Source organism: Hyperolius riggenbachi, chromosome 10 (genome assembly GCF_040937935.1).
Source record: "Hyperolius riggenbachi isolate aHypRig1 chromosome 10, aHypRig1.pri, whole genome shotgun sequence".
In the NCBI taxonomy this organism is placed as follows: Eukaryota; Metazoa; Chordata; class Amphibia; order Anura; family Hyperoliidae; genus Hyperolius; species Hyperolius riggenbachi.
In genome coordinates, this window is record NC_090655.1 from 12,581,981 (window position 1) to 12,597,529 (window position 15,549).

The 15,549-nt window shown below is 46.7% G+C and overlaps 1 protein-coding gene across 1 annotated transcript in view; it reads left to right on the forward strand.

Annotated features, from left to right (window-relative positions):
• BCCIP (BRCA2 and CDKN1A interacting protein) overlaps window positions 1-15,549 on the forward strand; it is a 29,263-nt gene that overhangs the window by 10,028 nt on the left and 3,686 nt on the right. The window contains exons 4-6 of the mRNA XM_068255729.1: window positions 3,476-3,568; window positions 5,642-5,829; window positions 13,138-13,318. Of these exons, the coding sequence (XP_068111830.1) occupies window positions 3,476-3,568; window positions 5,642-5,829; window positions 13,138-13,318 (462 nt within the window). The remainder of the gene's footprint in view (window positions 1-3,475; window positions 3,569-5,641; window positions 5,830-13,137; window positions 13,319-15,549) is intronic.

A 15,549-nucleotide genomic window follows, 5' to 3' on the forward strand; every position in this document is an offset into this window, starting at 1 on the left:
ATGTAGTATTCAGGAAACCTTTTACCTCAGGCAAGCCTAAAGTTAACTCTTCTGTCTTTAAGTTAACTCTCCAATCCTTAAAATAACTCCAGAGTTAAAGAGAACCAGAGATGAAGCAACCTCATGTATTTTACCTTATAAATCAGTGGGAACATGACAGTAAACACCTAATCTGCTCTTTGTTACATTGTTCTCTGTTTAATTTGCCTGTTATCACCTCTAAGATAAGAATCCCGACTAAGCAGTCGGTCTGGCTTTGCTACAGAATAATTATAGCTGAGACTGTGTTCTTTGCTGTCTTCAAGTCCAAGCCTGCCCCCTGCTGGCTTTGCTCAGGAATCATTATAGCTGAGTCATTATAGCAAAGCCAGAATCAATGCTCAGTCCGGGATTCTTATCTCAGCTAGATAACAGACACTTTTAGCAGTGAGGATGGAACAGAGAGCAGGGTAAATGTTTTCTCTAATGTTCCCACTGATTTCTATGGTAAAATACACAAGGGTGCTTCGTCTCTGGTTCACTTTAAAGACAGGCTGTTAATTAACTGCATGTGAAATTAACTACAGAGGAGGTAAATTAACTACAGAGGAGGTAAAATAACTACAGAGGAGGTAAATTAACTACAGAGGAGGTAACTTAAGGAATGAAGAGATAAGATTACTCTCTTACTGTGTGAGGTAAGTTTTTCTCTTGCCTTATTATCTCCAGCATGATCTTAGTGAATTGAGGCCATTGTTTCACTTGCCTGGGGCTTCCCCAAGCCCCCAGCAGCTGTCCTGTCCCGCGCCGAATCTCCACGAGTCTCCTTTCCCCCGCCGCCGCTCGATCCCGTACCTCCACTTGTAAGTCGATGCTCTGCAATAGCGGGGAACGCGAAGAAAGGATACGCGTGGCCAGAGCCGCGCAGTGGCCCGATGGCGAAACCGAAAGTAGCTGGCGGCGGGAGAACGGAGGCTCGTCGAGAAGCGGCGTGGGACAGCATGGCTGCTGGGGGCTTGGGGAAGCCCCAGGTAAGTGAAACGTGTTTTATTTTATAATGACAGTTCCGCTTTAAATTCTTAAGTATCAAAAAGATCACAAATCTTCAAATGGATTCATGTTTGTAAACCACATCCCATTATTAGATACAGATGGACCACTCTCTCCTGGTCCACCTTGCCTGTGTGCTGTGTCCAATGGTAGTCTAAGTGGTGTTTTCTGGCTTGATTTTGCCCAGATGGTACCCATCCTATATTTTTGTCCTGCACATTACAGATTATTACAATTGTTTGTGAAGGCCTGAAGGTTTTTCCGACGTTGTCGCCTTTCTAAACGATTGCATACTTCATCATATGTTTTCTGTATGTAATAATGGGATGTTGTTTACAAAGATGAATCCATTTGAAGATTTGTGAACTCTTTTTTTAAGAACTTTTTGATACATTAAAATTTAAGATCATCTTGAAACTTTTTTGTCTCTTCAAAAATTATTTTCTGCTATGTATCGTTGTATCCTTGTTCTCACACGGTTATATTATTGGTGTAGTGGCGCACCATTAAGGATATGGTTTTTGGTCTCCCAGTTTTTTCAATTACAGTGGCAAATTGTGGAAACAGAAATGTTGTGCTTTGCTACTGTAGTAGAGAAGAGTTTTTCTCCTGTTGGACTCTGCTAGAGCCATTAGGGTGCGCTCTATAGGCAGTAGCAGTGTTAGGGAGACTTGCCCAAGGTCTCCTACTGAATAGGTGCTGGCTTACTGAACAGGAAGAGCCGAGATTTGAACCCTGGTCTCCTGTGTCAGAGGCGGAGCCCCTAGCCTTGTGTATTGAGTTGGTAGCAGACAGGGATGCGCTTTTCGAGTAGGTACATACTCAAAACTACTCAGAGTTAATTAAAGCACCTGTGGGGGCGGGCGAAGGAGGGTTAACTTGCGCATGCTGCCATCTGATCCTATGTGTCCCGCGTTGCGTTCCAAGTCACGTCCACGTCACTACTACACTTCCTCCTTCACCCAGGAAGCAGGAAGTGTGGTAGTGACGTGTAAGCGACGTGGGACGCATCGGATCAGATGGCAGCATGCGTAAGTTTACCCTCCCTCACCCACCCCCACAGGTGCTTTAGTTAACTCTCCGAGTAGTTGCTAGTATGTAGCTAATCGAATGCCAATCCATGGTAGCAGAAAGCGAAGTCCTCTACTTTTGTAGGCGGTGATACATTATTCAATCTCCCACCAGATCTACCATTAGATAGATCGCATTCTAGTGCAATCTGATCTGAGAGGGATATATTTCCTGCTCATACATTGCACACCGATTTCTGAAATCTATTGGAAATTGTCCCGCTGCCACCCCCTAAGTGTATATGTCCTCCCTGATCATTTCTCCATGTATAAATTCTGACAACCCCCATCCTATACCTTCACCACCTACTCATAATGTCTCTGTATATAAATCCTGACTCCTCCCATTCCTCCGCCCCCTTACCTCCACCACCTACTGATGTCTCTGTATATAAATCCTGACTCCTCCCTCTCCCATCCCCCCGCCCCCTTACCTCCACCACCTACTGATAATGTCTCTGTATATAAATCCTGACTCCTCCCATTCCTCCCCTTACCTCCACCACCTACTGATATTGCATCTGTATATAAATCCTGACTCCTCCCCCTCCCATCCCCCCCTTACCTCCACCACTTACTTATGTCTCTGTGTATAAATCCTGACTCCTCCCATTCCCCCACCCCCCTTACCTCCACCACCTACTGATGTCTCTGTATATAAATCCTGACTCCTCCAATTACCCCCCTTCCCCGTTATCTTCACCACCTACTAATAATGTATCTGTATATAAATCCTGACTCCTCCCCCTCCCACTGCCCCCATTACCTCCACCACCTATTGATAATGTATCTGTATATAAATCCTGACTCCTCCCCCCCACCCCCCTTATCTACACCACCTACTGATAATGTCTCTGTATATAAATCCTGACTCCTCCCCCCCCTTATCTCCACCACCTACTGATAATGTCTCTGTATATAAATCCTGACTCCTCCCCCTCCCATTATCCCCTCCCCGCTTATCCTCACCATCTACTGATGTCTCTATATATAAAGCCTGACTCCTCCCATCCCCCCCGCCCCCCTTATCTACACCACCTACTGATAATGTCTCTGTATATAAATCCTGACTCCTCCCCCTCCCCCCCCCCCCCCCCATTACCTCCACCACCTACTGCTAATGTCTCTGTATATAAATCCTGACTCCTCCCCCTCCCATTCCCCCCCCCCATTACCTCCACCACCTGATAATGTCTCTGTATATAAACCACATGCCTTGATAAAGGGGGACCCTGCGTGGCCCCGAAACAATTGTTGGTCCATCTTGTGGAAACTGGCACAATAAATTTTATGTGCTTTTGATTAATGGTGTGCTGACGATCTTTGCAATATCTGTATATAAATCCTGACTCCTCCCCCTCCCTCCTCTATCACAGCAAGCTGAAGGCGCAGAGGACAGCGATGACGATGGCGACAACGAGGATCACATCTTTGGCTTCATCAGTCTTTTGAACCTGACAGAGAGGCAGGTGAGTCCCGATGGGATCTGATGGCGGCACCTTCATTTCTGGCCTGAAAGGAAGATTTATTAAAGTAACGCTCATTGAGATCCTAATCGTTCCGAATGGATGCAGATTTTATGTAAATGTATGCAGCTATGCAATGGACCAATTGGACGCAGCAGCTGCTGTATTTTGATTGGTCAATTTTCAAGCTGCATAAAATGTGCTCCGATCTGTCCTTTTTAGCATCTCACTGACCATCCGTAGTAATAAGATGTCCCAGCTGATGGAATGAGGGATGGAAGGTCTCACTTACTGAGAAAGGGATAGATAAACTGGGTTTATTTAGTCTAGAGAAAAGACGCCTTAGAGGGGATCTAATGAACATGTATAAATACATCAGAGGGCAATATAAAAGCTTGGATTACGTGATCTGTGCATGGAGGAAAAAAAACGTTTAACCCCCTTGGCGGTATGAAAAATACCGCCAGGGGGAAGCGCAGCAGTTTTTAAAATTTTTTTTTTTTTAATCATGTAGCGAGCCGAGGGCTCGCTACATGATAGCCGCTGCTCAGCGGCATCCCCCCGCCCGCTTCGATCGCCTTCGGCGATCACCGATCAGGAAATCCCGTTCAAAGAACGGGATTTCCTGGAGGGCTTCCCCCGTCGCCATGGCGACGGGGCGGGATGAAGTCAGCGAGGCCGGGACGTCATTGGGAGACCCGATCCACCCCTCGGCGCTGCCTGGCACTGATTGGCCAGGCAGCGCTCGGGGTCTGGGGGGGGGGGGGGCACGCGCCGCACCGGATAGCGGCGATCGGGCGCGCGGCGGCGGCGATCGAGGTGCTGGCGCAGCTAGCAAAGTGCTAGCTGCGTCCAGCAAAAAAAAAATTATGTAAATCGGCCCAGCAGGGCCTGAGCGGCACCCTCCGGCGGCTTACCCCGTGTCACACACGGGGTTACCGCCAAGGAGGTTAAGCCATATATTTAGGAAAGCGTTCTTTACATTAAGAGCGATTAAAATGTGGAATATATTGGCAAATTCTATATCAGCCTTTTAAAGTATACCCGAAGTGACATATGACATGATGAGATAGACATGGGTATGTACAGTGCCTAGCACACAAAAAACAATGCTTTCCATGAGAAAATGTATGCATGCTCAAACACCAAGTTTAACCCTAGCAAGTCTGGCTTTGCAAATCCGGCCTAATTGGCTTTTTATGAGGCAATGCTCATGCAAATATGCATTTGCTTTCGCATGCCAAACTATGCAGGGTCAAAAAACCAATACCGCAAAGCAGTCGTCCTGCGGGAATTAGTTCATGCTACATTAGCACACAAATAACTATGCTGTTTCTTTTTTTTTTTTTCTTTCTCTGCCTGAAAGAATTAAATATCAGGTATGTAAGTGGCTGACTCAGTCCTGACTCAGACAGGAAGTGACTACAGTGTGACCCTCACTGATAAGACATTCCAACTATAAAACACTTTCCTAGCAGAAAATGGCTTCTGAGAGCAAGAAAGTGGTAAAAAAGGGAAATTTCTTACCAGTGAGAGTCACATTGTAGCCACTTCCTGTCTGAGTCAGGACTGAGTCAGCCACTTGCATACCTGATATTTAACGCTTTCAGGCAGAGAAAGAAAAAAAAGGAACACAGCATAGTTATTTGTGTACTAGGCACTGTACATACACATGTCTGTCATTATGTCACATTTCAGTTCTGGTATCCTTTAACAACTGCAGTTCAAGAAGTGCTTTTGAAAACAAAACTGAGAATCACCTATTAGGAGATGGACTAGTTCAAAACCTGTCGGTTCTGTCAGATTTCAACTGCTTACTTTTTGCTATAGCGGTCCTTTTAATGTAGACATTTTTATGAAGAATAAAGTATAAATTACCTGGTGCACCAGTTTATTGCAGAAAAGCTCCTCCCTAAAGGGTTGTAACTTCTATTTCACGTTCTCCGCCCACCCTCCACAGTCTGTACCCAAATAAAGGTTTATGTGCAGTGCAAATTAAGATATTACATTATATGCAAAATTTGAAGCATGCACCAGAGCTTTAAAATTATCATTCTTTTTACATTGCTCTTTCAGGACACCCCGTGTGTAGAGGAAGTGAGAGAGCTGGTGTTGAGCCGCTGTGAGACTTCCTGCGATCAGAGCACCGTGGAACAGCTGGATAAAATATTACGGGACAACTCCAAACCAGTCGGGCTGCTCATCAGCGAGAGGTTCATAAACGTCCCGGCGCAGATCGCTCTCCCCATGCACCAACAGCTCCAGTAAGTACCCTCTGCACCCCAATCACCCTCCCCAGTAAGTACCCTCTGCACCCCAATCACCCTCCCACTCGTTTCCTCTCTGCCCGTGCAGATCGCTGTGCCCAAACCAGTCGGGCTGCCCATCAGTGAGAGGTTCATAAACGTCCCAGAGCAGATTGCTCTCCCCATGCACCAACAACTCGAGTAAGTCTCCTCCACACCCTGTTCTCCCTCTCTCTCATTTCCACTCCGCCAGTGCAGATCACTGCCCAAACCGGTCGGGCAACTTATCCACAAGATGTTCATTGCCCATGCACCAGCAGCTGCAGTAACTCCCCTCCGCACCCCGCTTTCCCTCCTCCTAATTTCCCCTCTCCCGGGTGCACATCGCTCTGCCCATGCACCAGCAGCTCCAGTAACTCCCTCCCCCCCCCACACACACTCATTTCCCCTCCCTAAGTGCACATCGCTCTCCCCATGCACCAGCAGCTTCAGTAACTCCCTTCCCCCTCCCCCCCCACACACACTCATTTCCCCTCCCCCAGTGCACATCGCTCTCCCCATGCACCAGCAGCTTCAGTAACTCCCTCCCCCCTCCCCCCCCCCCACACACTCATTTCCCCTCCCCCAGTGCACATCGCTCTCCCCATGCACCAGCAGCTTCAGTAAATCCCCCCCCCCCCCCCCGCTCTCCTTCTCGCTCGTTTCCCCTCCGATGCAGCGAGGTTATTTAAATGTAAATGTGTCAGAGTACGCAGACCTGAAGAACGCAGACAATGAGGCTGATATGATAAGTACAGATGGAATATGTTCCGACTTTGTTTCTCTTTCGTAGCAGTAGCGGAATGGTAATCGTTTCTCGTAGGATTGGCACATAAAGACCTCGGCGCTTGTTGCTGTGATTGATTTAGATGCTCTGTGCCGTTTTCTGATTGGCATTCGTTGGTTTATAGTGTGACTCCGCTCACAGAGCTGGGACTGCAGTGTTCTCCCTAGATATTTTTTCCAGTCAGGTGCCATGAAGAATTAGCCAGGTGGGGCGGGAAAGGCAAATACAGGGCCGGCGCTTCCACAGGGGCAAACTGGGCAATTGCCCAGGGCTTCCAAGTCTTCAAATTGACAGCAGAAAACAATCCCAGCCACGCACGTACGACAAAGTGTGTATCGTCCAGGCCGTCATGCAGAGGCTAGGTGCAGAGTGGGGAGACGGCGAGGAACCGAGCGACCTCAGGAGGGCTGGAGGAAGCCCCAGGTGAGTGTAAAACTGGAGACTGCTTTCATCTCAGGTTTCCTTTAAATTTAGAGCCTATATACTCCCAGCCCCACCACTGGAGACACACCACAGAACGTTTTTTGGATCATTAAGTTTTAGTTTTTTTAAATGCTCACATGGACTTGCATTAAAATTGTGGCAAAATTTCCAAGATCGTGATTTTTTTGAAAGAAGGAACCAGAAACTTGCAGCTCGCTTCCTGTCCCGTATGTCGGCAGCAGCAGATCAGGAGAAAGTTGGAGAAGGATCATCTGCATGAACTGCAATGCTGCCCCCTAGCTGCAAATTTGTGCATCACGCCACGTAATTAGTATTCACTGCACTTCTGGCTGGTCCCGCCTCCTCTCCATGAGCTGCTGTGATAGGAGGGGAGAGCCAGCCGGGAGCTCACCAGAATTAGCCAGGCAGAGCGTCCAGCCAATAGTGCTTGGGGAGAAGTGATAGGTTGTAGGCTGTTACTGTTTCCTGCAGATCTGCGCAAACACTGTGTTATTCTGTCTGACATTTTATTACAGCCTCTGAAGGAAGCCGGTCAAGAGGACCCCCCTTTAGCTTTATCTGGGTTCTCATTTGTTGGTACTGATGTAATTCACCTCCTGTGATCAGCCCAAGAGTGGTATTGAGAGGAACTCCAGTGACAATAATGTAATAAAAAAAGTGCGTCCTCTTTACAATAATTATGCATAAAAGATTTAGTCGGTGTTTGCCCATTGTAAAATCTTTTATATCCCTGATTTACATTCTGACAATTATTACATGGTGACATTTTTACTGCTGGAAGGTGATGTAGCTGCTGCTTGCTTTTTTTGGCAGTTGGAAACAGCTGTAAACAGCTATTTACCACAATGCAGCAACGTACACAGACAGGAAACTGTCAGGAGTACGTACTTTTCTTGTGGGAGGGGTTTCACCACAATATCAGCCATACAGCGCCCCCTGATGGTCTGTTTGTGAAAAGGAATAGATTTCTCATGTAAAAGGGGGTATCAGCTACTGATTGGGATAAAGTTCAATTCTTGGTCGGAGTTTCTCTTTAAGAGAGCAAAATAAGAGGCAGCTGGCCATAAGGATTAGTGGAAATGTATCTTACAGAGTTCCCCCAACAGTACAAGCCAGTAATACTAGTGATGGAAAATAAAAACAGCATTTCTTATTAAAAAGGACCCATATGAAAGCTGCCATGTGTTTCCTTGTAAACAATACCAGTTGCCTGGCAGTGCTGCTGATCTTTATGGTCAGATTACACAGCGCTAATCACACACCTGAAACAAGAGTGCAGCTAATCTTGTCAGAGACATCCGATCCGCATGCTTGTTCAGGGGTGTGGCTTACAGTATTAGAGGCAGAGGATCAGCAGGACAGCCAGTGTGCGTTATTTAAAAGGAAATAAATATGGCAGCCTCCATATCCCTCTCACCTCGGGATCCCTTTAAAGATGAATGACTGTGGTTACATCGTCTGCACTGTGCCAACCTCCTTCTGCTAATGGAAGAAAGCACCATATCGTGAGTTGGCCCTTTTGTCAGAGGCGTGGGTTGGCCCTTTTGTCAGAGGCGGGGGTTGGCCCTTTTGTCAGAGGCGGGGGTTGGCCCTTTTGTCAGAGGCGGGGGTTGGCCCTTTTGTCAGAGGCGGGGGTTGGCCCTTTTGTCAGAGGCGGGGGTTGGCCCTTTTGTCAGAGGCGTGGGTTGGCCCTTTTGTCAGAGGCAGGAGTTGGCCCTTTTGTCAGAGGCAGGAGTTGGCCCTTTTGTCAAAGGCGGGAGTTGGCCCTTTTGTCAGAGGCAGGAGTTGGCCCTTTTGTCAGAGGCAGGAGTTGGCCCTTTTGTCAGAGGCAGGAGTTGGCCCTTTTGTCTGAGGCAGGAGTTGGCCCTTTTGTCTGAGGCGGGAGTTGGCCCTTTTGTCAGAGGCTTTCTTATGGGGCGTGGGTTGTACCTTTAGGGGCGTGGGTTGTACCTTTCTTTAGGGGTGTGTAGGTTGGCCCTTTTTGTTAGGGGTGTGTAGGTTGGCCCTCTTTGTCGGGGCTGTGGATTGGCCCTCTTTGTCGGGGCTGTGGATTGGCCCTCTTTGTCGGGGCTGTGGATTGGCCCTCTTTGTCGGGGCTGTGGATTGGCCCTCTTTGTCGAGGCTGTGGATTGGCCCTCTTTGTCGGGGCTGTGGATTGGCCCTTTTTGTCAGGGCATAGGTTGGCTTTTTCTTCAGGGGCTTATTTTGGCGCTTTTTTTCAATGTGTTGTGCCCTCCCTTTCCTTGTGGGTTACTTGGCCTTTTCTTCAGGAGGATGGGTTAGCACTTTTTTTTCAGGGACGTGGGTTGGCCTCTTCATCAGGGGTGTAATGTGGTCCACAATGAACATTTCCAGGTAATGTAGTTTTAATTGAAGGACAGAGATGAGTTTTAAAATGGACTTGTATCCAAATATCAGGTAACGTAAAACAGATCAGTAAAAACATTTTATGGAGTAATATACAAGCCCCACCCTTACACTTGCCTTATAAAGCTTATTTATAAAGTTGGAGAGAAATTCTATATCCACCACCTGTGATTGGATAACGGTGCTGTGTGACATCATGGTGGAGTGAAAACTAGAAACTCAGTTTAAGTGCAGTTTCTTAAAGCGAAACTGTGACCAAGAATTGAACTTCATCCCAATCAGTAGCTGATTCTCCCTTTCCCATGAGAAATCTATTCCTTTTCACAAACGGATCATCAGGGGGCGCTGTATGGCTGATATTGTGGTGAAACCCCTCCCACAGGAAACTGTGAGAACCATGTAGCAGTTTCCTGCCTGTGAACCTCATTGCATTGTGGGAAATAGCTGTTTACAGCTGTTTCCAACTGCCAAAAAAGCAAGCAGCAACTACTTTCACTGACATCACCTGCCAGCAGTAAAAATGTCACCATGTGATAAATGTCAGAATGTAAATCAAGCGTTTAAAAGATTTTACAATGGGCAAACGCTGACTAAATCATTTATACATAATTATTGTAAAAACGAAGCACTTTATTACATTATTTTCACAGGAGTTCCTCTTTAAGTCCTTTTGAGGTTGCTTTTTGTTACCTGCCATGAACCACAACTCTCAATATGGATGCCAGCGTTCGGCGCTGTTTAGCGTAGGGAAGGAAAATTGTTTGCGTAATAGTGGGCGTCATAGTGGAGAGGGTCACCCCGGGACGTAGAGAAATTTTCTCTTTCCACATTCACGCGGCTGCCGTAAATCTCGTTAAGATCTGGCACAAGTGAATTGGCAAGCCTGCGGGTCAGACCGGCTGTAATGGCGGTAAATGGCATTCTACGTTACAAGCGGATGGCGGTGTAAGAACCAGCTGGCTCCCGGCCCGTAATTTAACAGTAAACTGTCGGCAAAGTGTTTTTTTTTCTGTTTACACAGCACACTTAATGTGCACACATTTGCATAACGTTTATTGTTATTGGCAGATTTTTTGAATTTATTTTGCAATGTGGACGAGTTATAATTCAGCGTTTCTTCCTTTTAGATGATGGCGTCTCAGGATGTTTTGTTTTTTTCCACAATTTATGGGCCAATTAGAGGCTGATGATCTGCAGAAAGCGATTGTAGGCAAGGGACAGCCCGACTCCCGAGGAGGAGGCTGAAATGTGATAATCGGGGTCCATAGTAAACGGGTATCGCCGGCATGCCTGTACACCGGAATTGTCTGGGAGGGGGACCCCCCTCCTTGCCGGCTGAGTCTAGGAAACCTACCGCCACTGTTGGCAAAATTATCCATTCATTTGATTATGTAAAGCTAATTGTATTTAAAATGAACGGACATTATCATTACGTATATATATCGCACTGGCGCATTTTGTACAGCGGTTTGCATATTTTCTTCATTAAAGTGGAACTAAAGGAAGAACTTCTTCTTTTCTCTATAACCTTAATGGGGGGGGGGGGGGGGGTGTGAATCTTCTTTACAGTTTATGGAGATGCTAAAAAAATCTGAAATGTAAAGGACCACTACAGCTAAGCAGTTAAAATCTGACAGAACCGACAAGTTTTGGACTAGTCCATCTGTTTTTGGGGGATTCTTAGGGTTTTCTTTATCAAAAGCATTTCCTGAATATGTTTGATCTGGCTTAACAAAGAACATAGAGCAGTGAATTTCTACAGCAATCATACGTGGAATGAAGACCTTTCATTGTGTGCTGTGCAAGAGTTCGGGTCCACTTAAAGAGGAGCTGTTAGGTATAGGGTCTCAGAGAAAAAAAACACATCAGTAGCTAAATATTGGCTCTACTTACATTACATATGCATTTCACTGTCCACGTTTGGATTTCACACAATTTTTATATAGGATTTGCAGAGAATGATGCTCCTGACAGCTCATGGCAGGTTCCATGTTTGTCTGTCTCCTATGAAGCCAATTGTGATGTCATATCCTCCCTGCTTCCTGATGATTCCACTCACAAAAACTATCCTAATGGACAACACTACTGTGCAGTGAATATTAATTAGCCATGTGGCTAGGAACAATAGCGGACTTATGCAGTATACTCTAACGGAACCTATGCCCTGTGATTTTTCAGTGCTGTGAGTTTAGGCTGCTGCTGTTAGAAGCTGCTGTAACATGAGCCTGTGAAGCAGCCTTAGGGCGTGATAGGGAAATGAAGGGGATGACCCAAGGTAGTGCACTGGGGAGAAGCAGCCCCAGAATGCTTTGCAGTATCTGTTATGCGTCCTGCCGCCCTCCTTACAGAGCTTGGGAATAACAGCCTTGCTATTCAGCACACATCACAGTAAGAGAGATTTTTAACTTCACTATTGCATTTTTGGCTTCCTTCTAAACAGTTTAACACCGGAGAATAGAGGTTTAAATTAGCTTTTGCAGCCTGACAGTTACGCTTTAAAAGCTACGGACATTAATCTTGTGGAATTCTTGCCCAAAATGATTTTTCCAGACAGACCATGAAAGCTCAGGCAAATTCCCCCCAAAAAAGGGACAGGCTGAGGGCCAATCTAGAGTAGAAAGTTGACAAGATGCAAAATTGCTCACAAGATTGTGCTACCTGCAGTGCAGCCACTGTATAGGCCGGTAGAGAGATTGTATCAGTCTAAGGGACCTTTTCCACCAGCGTGTTTGCGCTGGCTGAATCGCAAAGACGCAAACCGCTAGCGATTTTACAATCGCTACGGTTTGCTTTTTAACATAGGAATCGCGGTAGGTCATTTCCACTACCGCGATTCGTTTTTTACGGGAACGCGAACGCGCGGCGGAGCGATATTTGCCGCGAATTTGCTATGCAGTGCATAGCAAAATCGCGGCCACAAACGTCGGGGAATCGCCGGTAACTGCGATTCAGCAATCGCTAGCGTTCAGCGTGAACGCTAGCGACTGCTAGTGGAAAAGGGCCTTCAGGCCTGGAAGCCACTAGAAAGCGCAAAACGCTATCGCGATCGCTAGCGATTTGTGATAGTGCTTTGCAAGCCATTTGGGATACAATTCATTAGCGTGGAAATGCTCCCAAAATGCTAAATGTCCTGCGTTGGCGATTTCGATTTCCTTAATCAAAATCGCAGGCAGACAGAGTGGTTTTAAAATGGCAGCTGTGACAGAATGATGCAATGTGTTAAAAATAAAGCTCAATCACTGAAAATAAAAATGAGACTCTTCTGTGCTACTAAAGTTCACTTCATTTTCTGTACGGCACACACAATTTTGCTTCATGTTTGCCTTAATGCTACTAATAGTCCCCTTTGATATGACACACAGTTCTATACTGTCACCATCATGTGTTTTTGCATTTCCCAATTTTTTGCTTTTTTTAACCAATCGTGTCATTTATTATTATAGTTGTACCCAATAAATATTGAAATAAGTCGTGTGTGGAATATCGGTTCTGTTTTTTCTTTATTTTATGGGTTACAGTGACCGCACCAGTGATATGGCCCTCTAGGGGGCGCAAGGGAGACTGGTACATTGTCTCCTCAGAGCTTTGCTTTGGGACACCCCATGATTTGTATTTGGCTATGGTAGGCAATGAAGCGTGTGGGCAGCTTCCATGGTCTAAACGGCTCCTGTTTGTTCCGCCCCCTACAGGAAGGAACTGGCCGACGCCCAGCGGACCAACAAGCCCTGCGGCCGGTGCTTCTACTATCTGATCATCTGCAAGACCTTCCTGGAGCCGGGAGAGAAACCCAGAGGGGGCGGAGGAAGAGGCGGAGCTCCTGCCAAAGCGCAGATGATGTTCGCGAATGCAGAAGATGAGTTTTTCTATGAGGTAATTTCTGGTTTGGTTTCACTCTAACTTCTTCCTAAAACAGTGCCTTGGCGTTATCATTCTTTCCGGATTTTAGGGTGTAAAAAGCAGTGCAATCTTTTTGTATGCTTTTAGATCCTAAAACCTGGAAAAATTATGCCGCTAGAGAGAGCTGCAGCAGCTCAGCTGTCACCCCCCTGGGATTCAGAACTGCAGTTTTCCCTCAGGTCTCTGGGTGGCGCTGTATATCTGCTCTAATGAGATTGCTGGCTGTCGTCATGACAACAGATGGCAATATCACCGGGGGCAGCAGAGTCTCGGAGGAGAGGAAGGAGGACGGCCGACGTCGGGATCTCCCGGGCGCGCATCGCTCTGCATAGATCTCCCGGCAGCTACCCCGAGTTCAGCTCGGGGTTACCGCTCCTGCTTGTTTTCTCCACCCCCGAGCTGAACTCCGCTAAGATTACCGCTAAGGAGGTTAATGATTTATAATTTTATTTTTTTACTAGTGTGTTGAGACTTCTTAACTCTTTGGTAATTTGTGGTCTCATTCTAAACGTATTTAAAGCTCCTCCTCAAGCTGAAACAGCGCAGGGAAAGCTAGGCGCCACCATAGGCCATAATAGGAATTGTGGTTATATTAGCGCTCAGACAATAATTTGGGCGCCTTCAAAAGCTGGAGCCCAAATAACTTTAAAAACAGTCCATGGCGGCTTGAAGGTATAGCAATTAATGCCGCCAGGAATTTTGCAGAAGCAGGGTGAGCTTTTTTTCAGCTTCATCCTGCGCCCAAATCTTCTGCAGGTTGCAATGGCCAGAGTTTAGCACACAGGCCATCCTAGGTTGTGGGTCCAGTTTAGTTCCTTGATGCACTTTGAGGAGAGAGAATAGTCGTTATTTGTAAGCAAAGTTCCTCTGTACTCTGGAGTATTTTGTGTCAGACGTGTCGCCATCCGTTTAGCGAGGAGTGACAGGCCATGGAGTTACTGTCGGTAAGTACGGTCATTACTCGCCCACACTTGCCCCATTTGTAACCGTCACCCACAGAAATAAACTTCCTTGCTGTTAAACTACATTTTAATGCGGCCATAAAATATGTTTTACAGCAAAACCTATGTGTAAAACGAGAGGCTGGTATCTAATCCACGCTCAATTACATTTAATTAAAATTGTATATTGAAATGATCTGTGCCTTCCCCGGATGCTGAGGCCAGGAGAGCGGCGAGATGGCGTCTCAGTAATGAGGTAACCAGTATGAGACGATGGTGAACAGTGGGGAGATCCGCTACATCTGTCCTGGGCCATTGCACAGCCATTTTGCTGCTGGAGGCCCGTCCCAGTCTAATCACACCAACTCTCATTATTCAGGGCATGGAAATTACATTGATGTTACTTAACTGTCAGAATTCCAGTTGAGGTTAAAGAATGTAAATGGCAGTTTTGTATGGAATACATGTGGCTATATTCACATATGGGCAGCACCATGATGTAGTGGTTAGCATTCTCGCCTCGCAGCGCTGTGTCCTCGCTTCCAATCCCAACCAGGGCACTTTCTTCTTGGAGTTTGTATGTTTTTCTCTGTTTGGGTTTCCTCCGGGCACTCTGGTTTCCTCCCACATCCCAAAAACATACAGATAAGTTAATTGGCTTCTCCCTAAATTGGCCCAAGACCGTGATGGACACACAGGAATATGGCAGCACTAGATTGTGAAATGACAACGTACAACGTGAACCGCTTACCAGGATCTGACTGCGGGAGGACGGCGGTGCTGAGGAGGACACGAGGAACACATCCGTGCTTATGGGGCTGGAGGAAGCCCCGGGTAAGTAAAAAACTGCAGTGAGACTCATCTCTGAGTCCCTTTAAAGGATACCAGAACCGAAAGGTTCTGCTAAAAATGATAGCTGCACTGTGTAGGGTGTAAACAGCACATACCAACCACTCCATCTGCAAGCTATGCTGAATTTAAACTTGCAGCAATTTTCTTTTTTTTGAGGGGGGGGGGGGGGGGGGGAGAGACAGCAGTGTCTTTCATTGTGGCATCCTCACATGAACTCCATGGATTAGCATGTGACGCTTGGTTTAGTGGAGCGCACACGCAGCACGGAGGGGTCAGCGTGCTTCTTAGCCTCGCACTATGCGCCGGCTAGAAGTGAAGGGGGAAGGACATACTGCGCACACAGGATGCAGTATGTCCGGGCCAAAGTTCAGTAAAGTCACCGCACACTGGGATGTATACACCGAGCGGCGG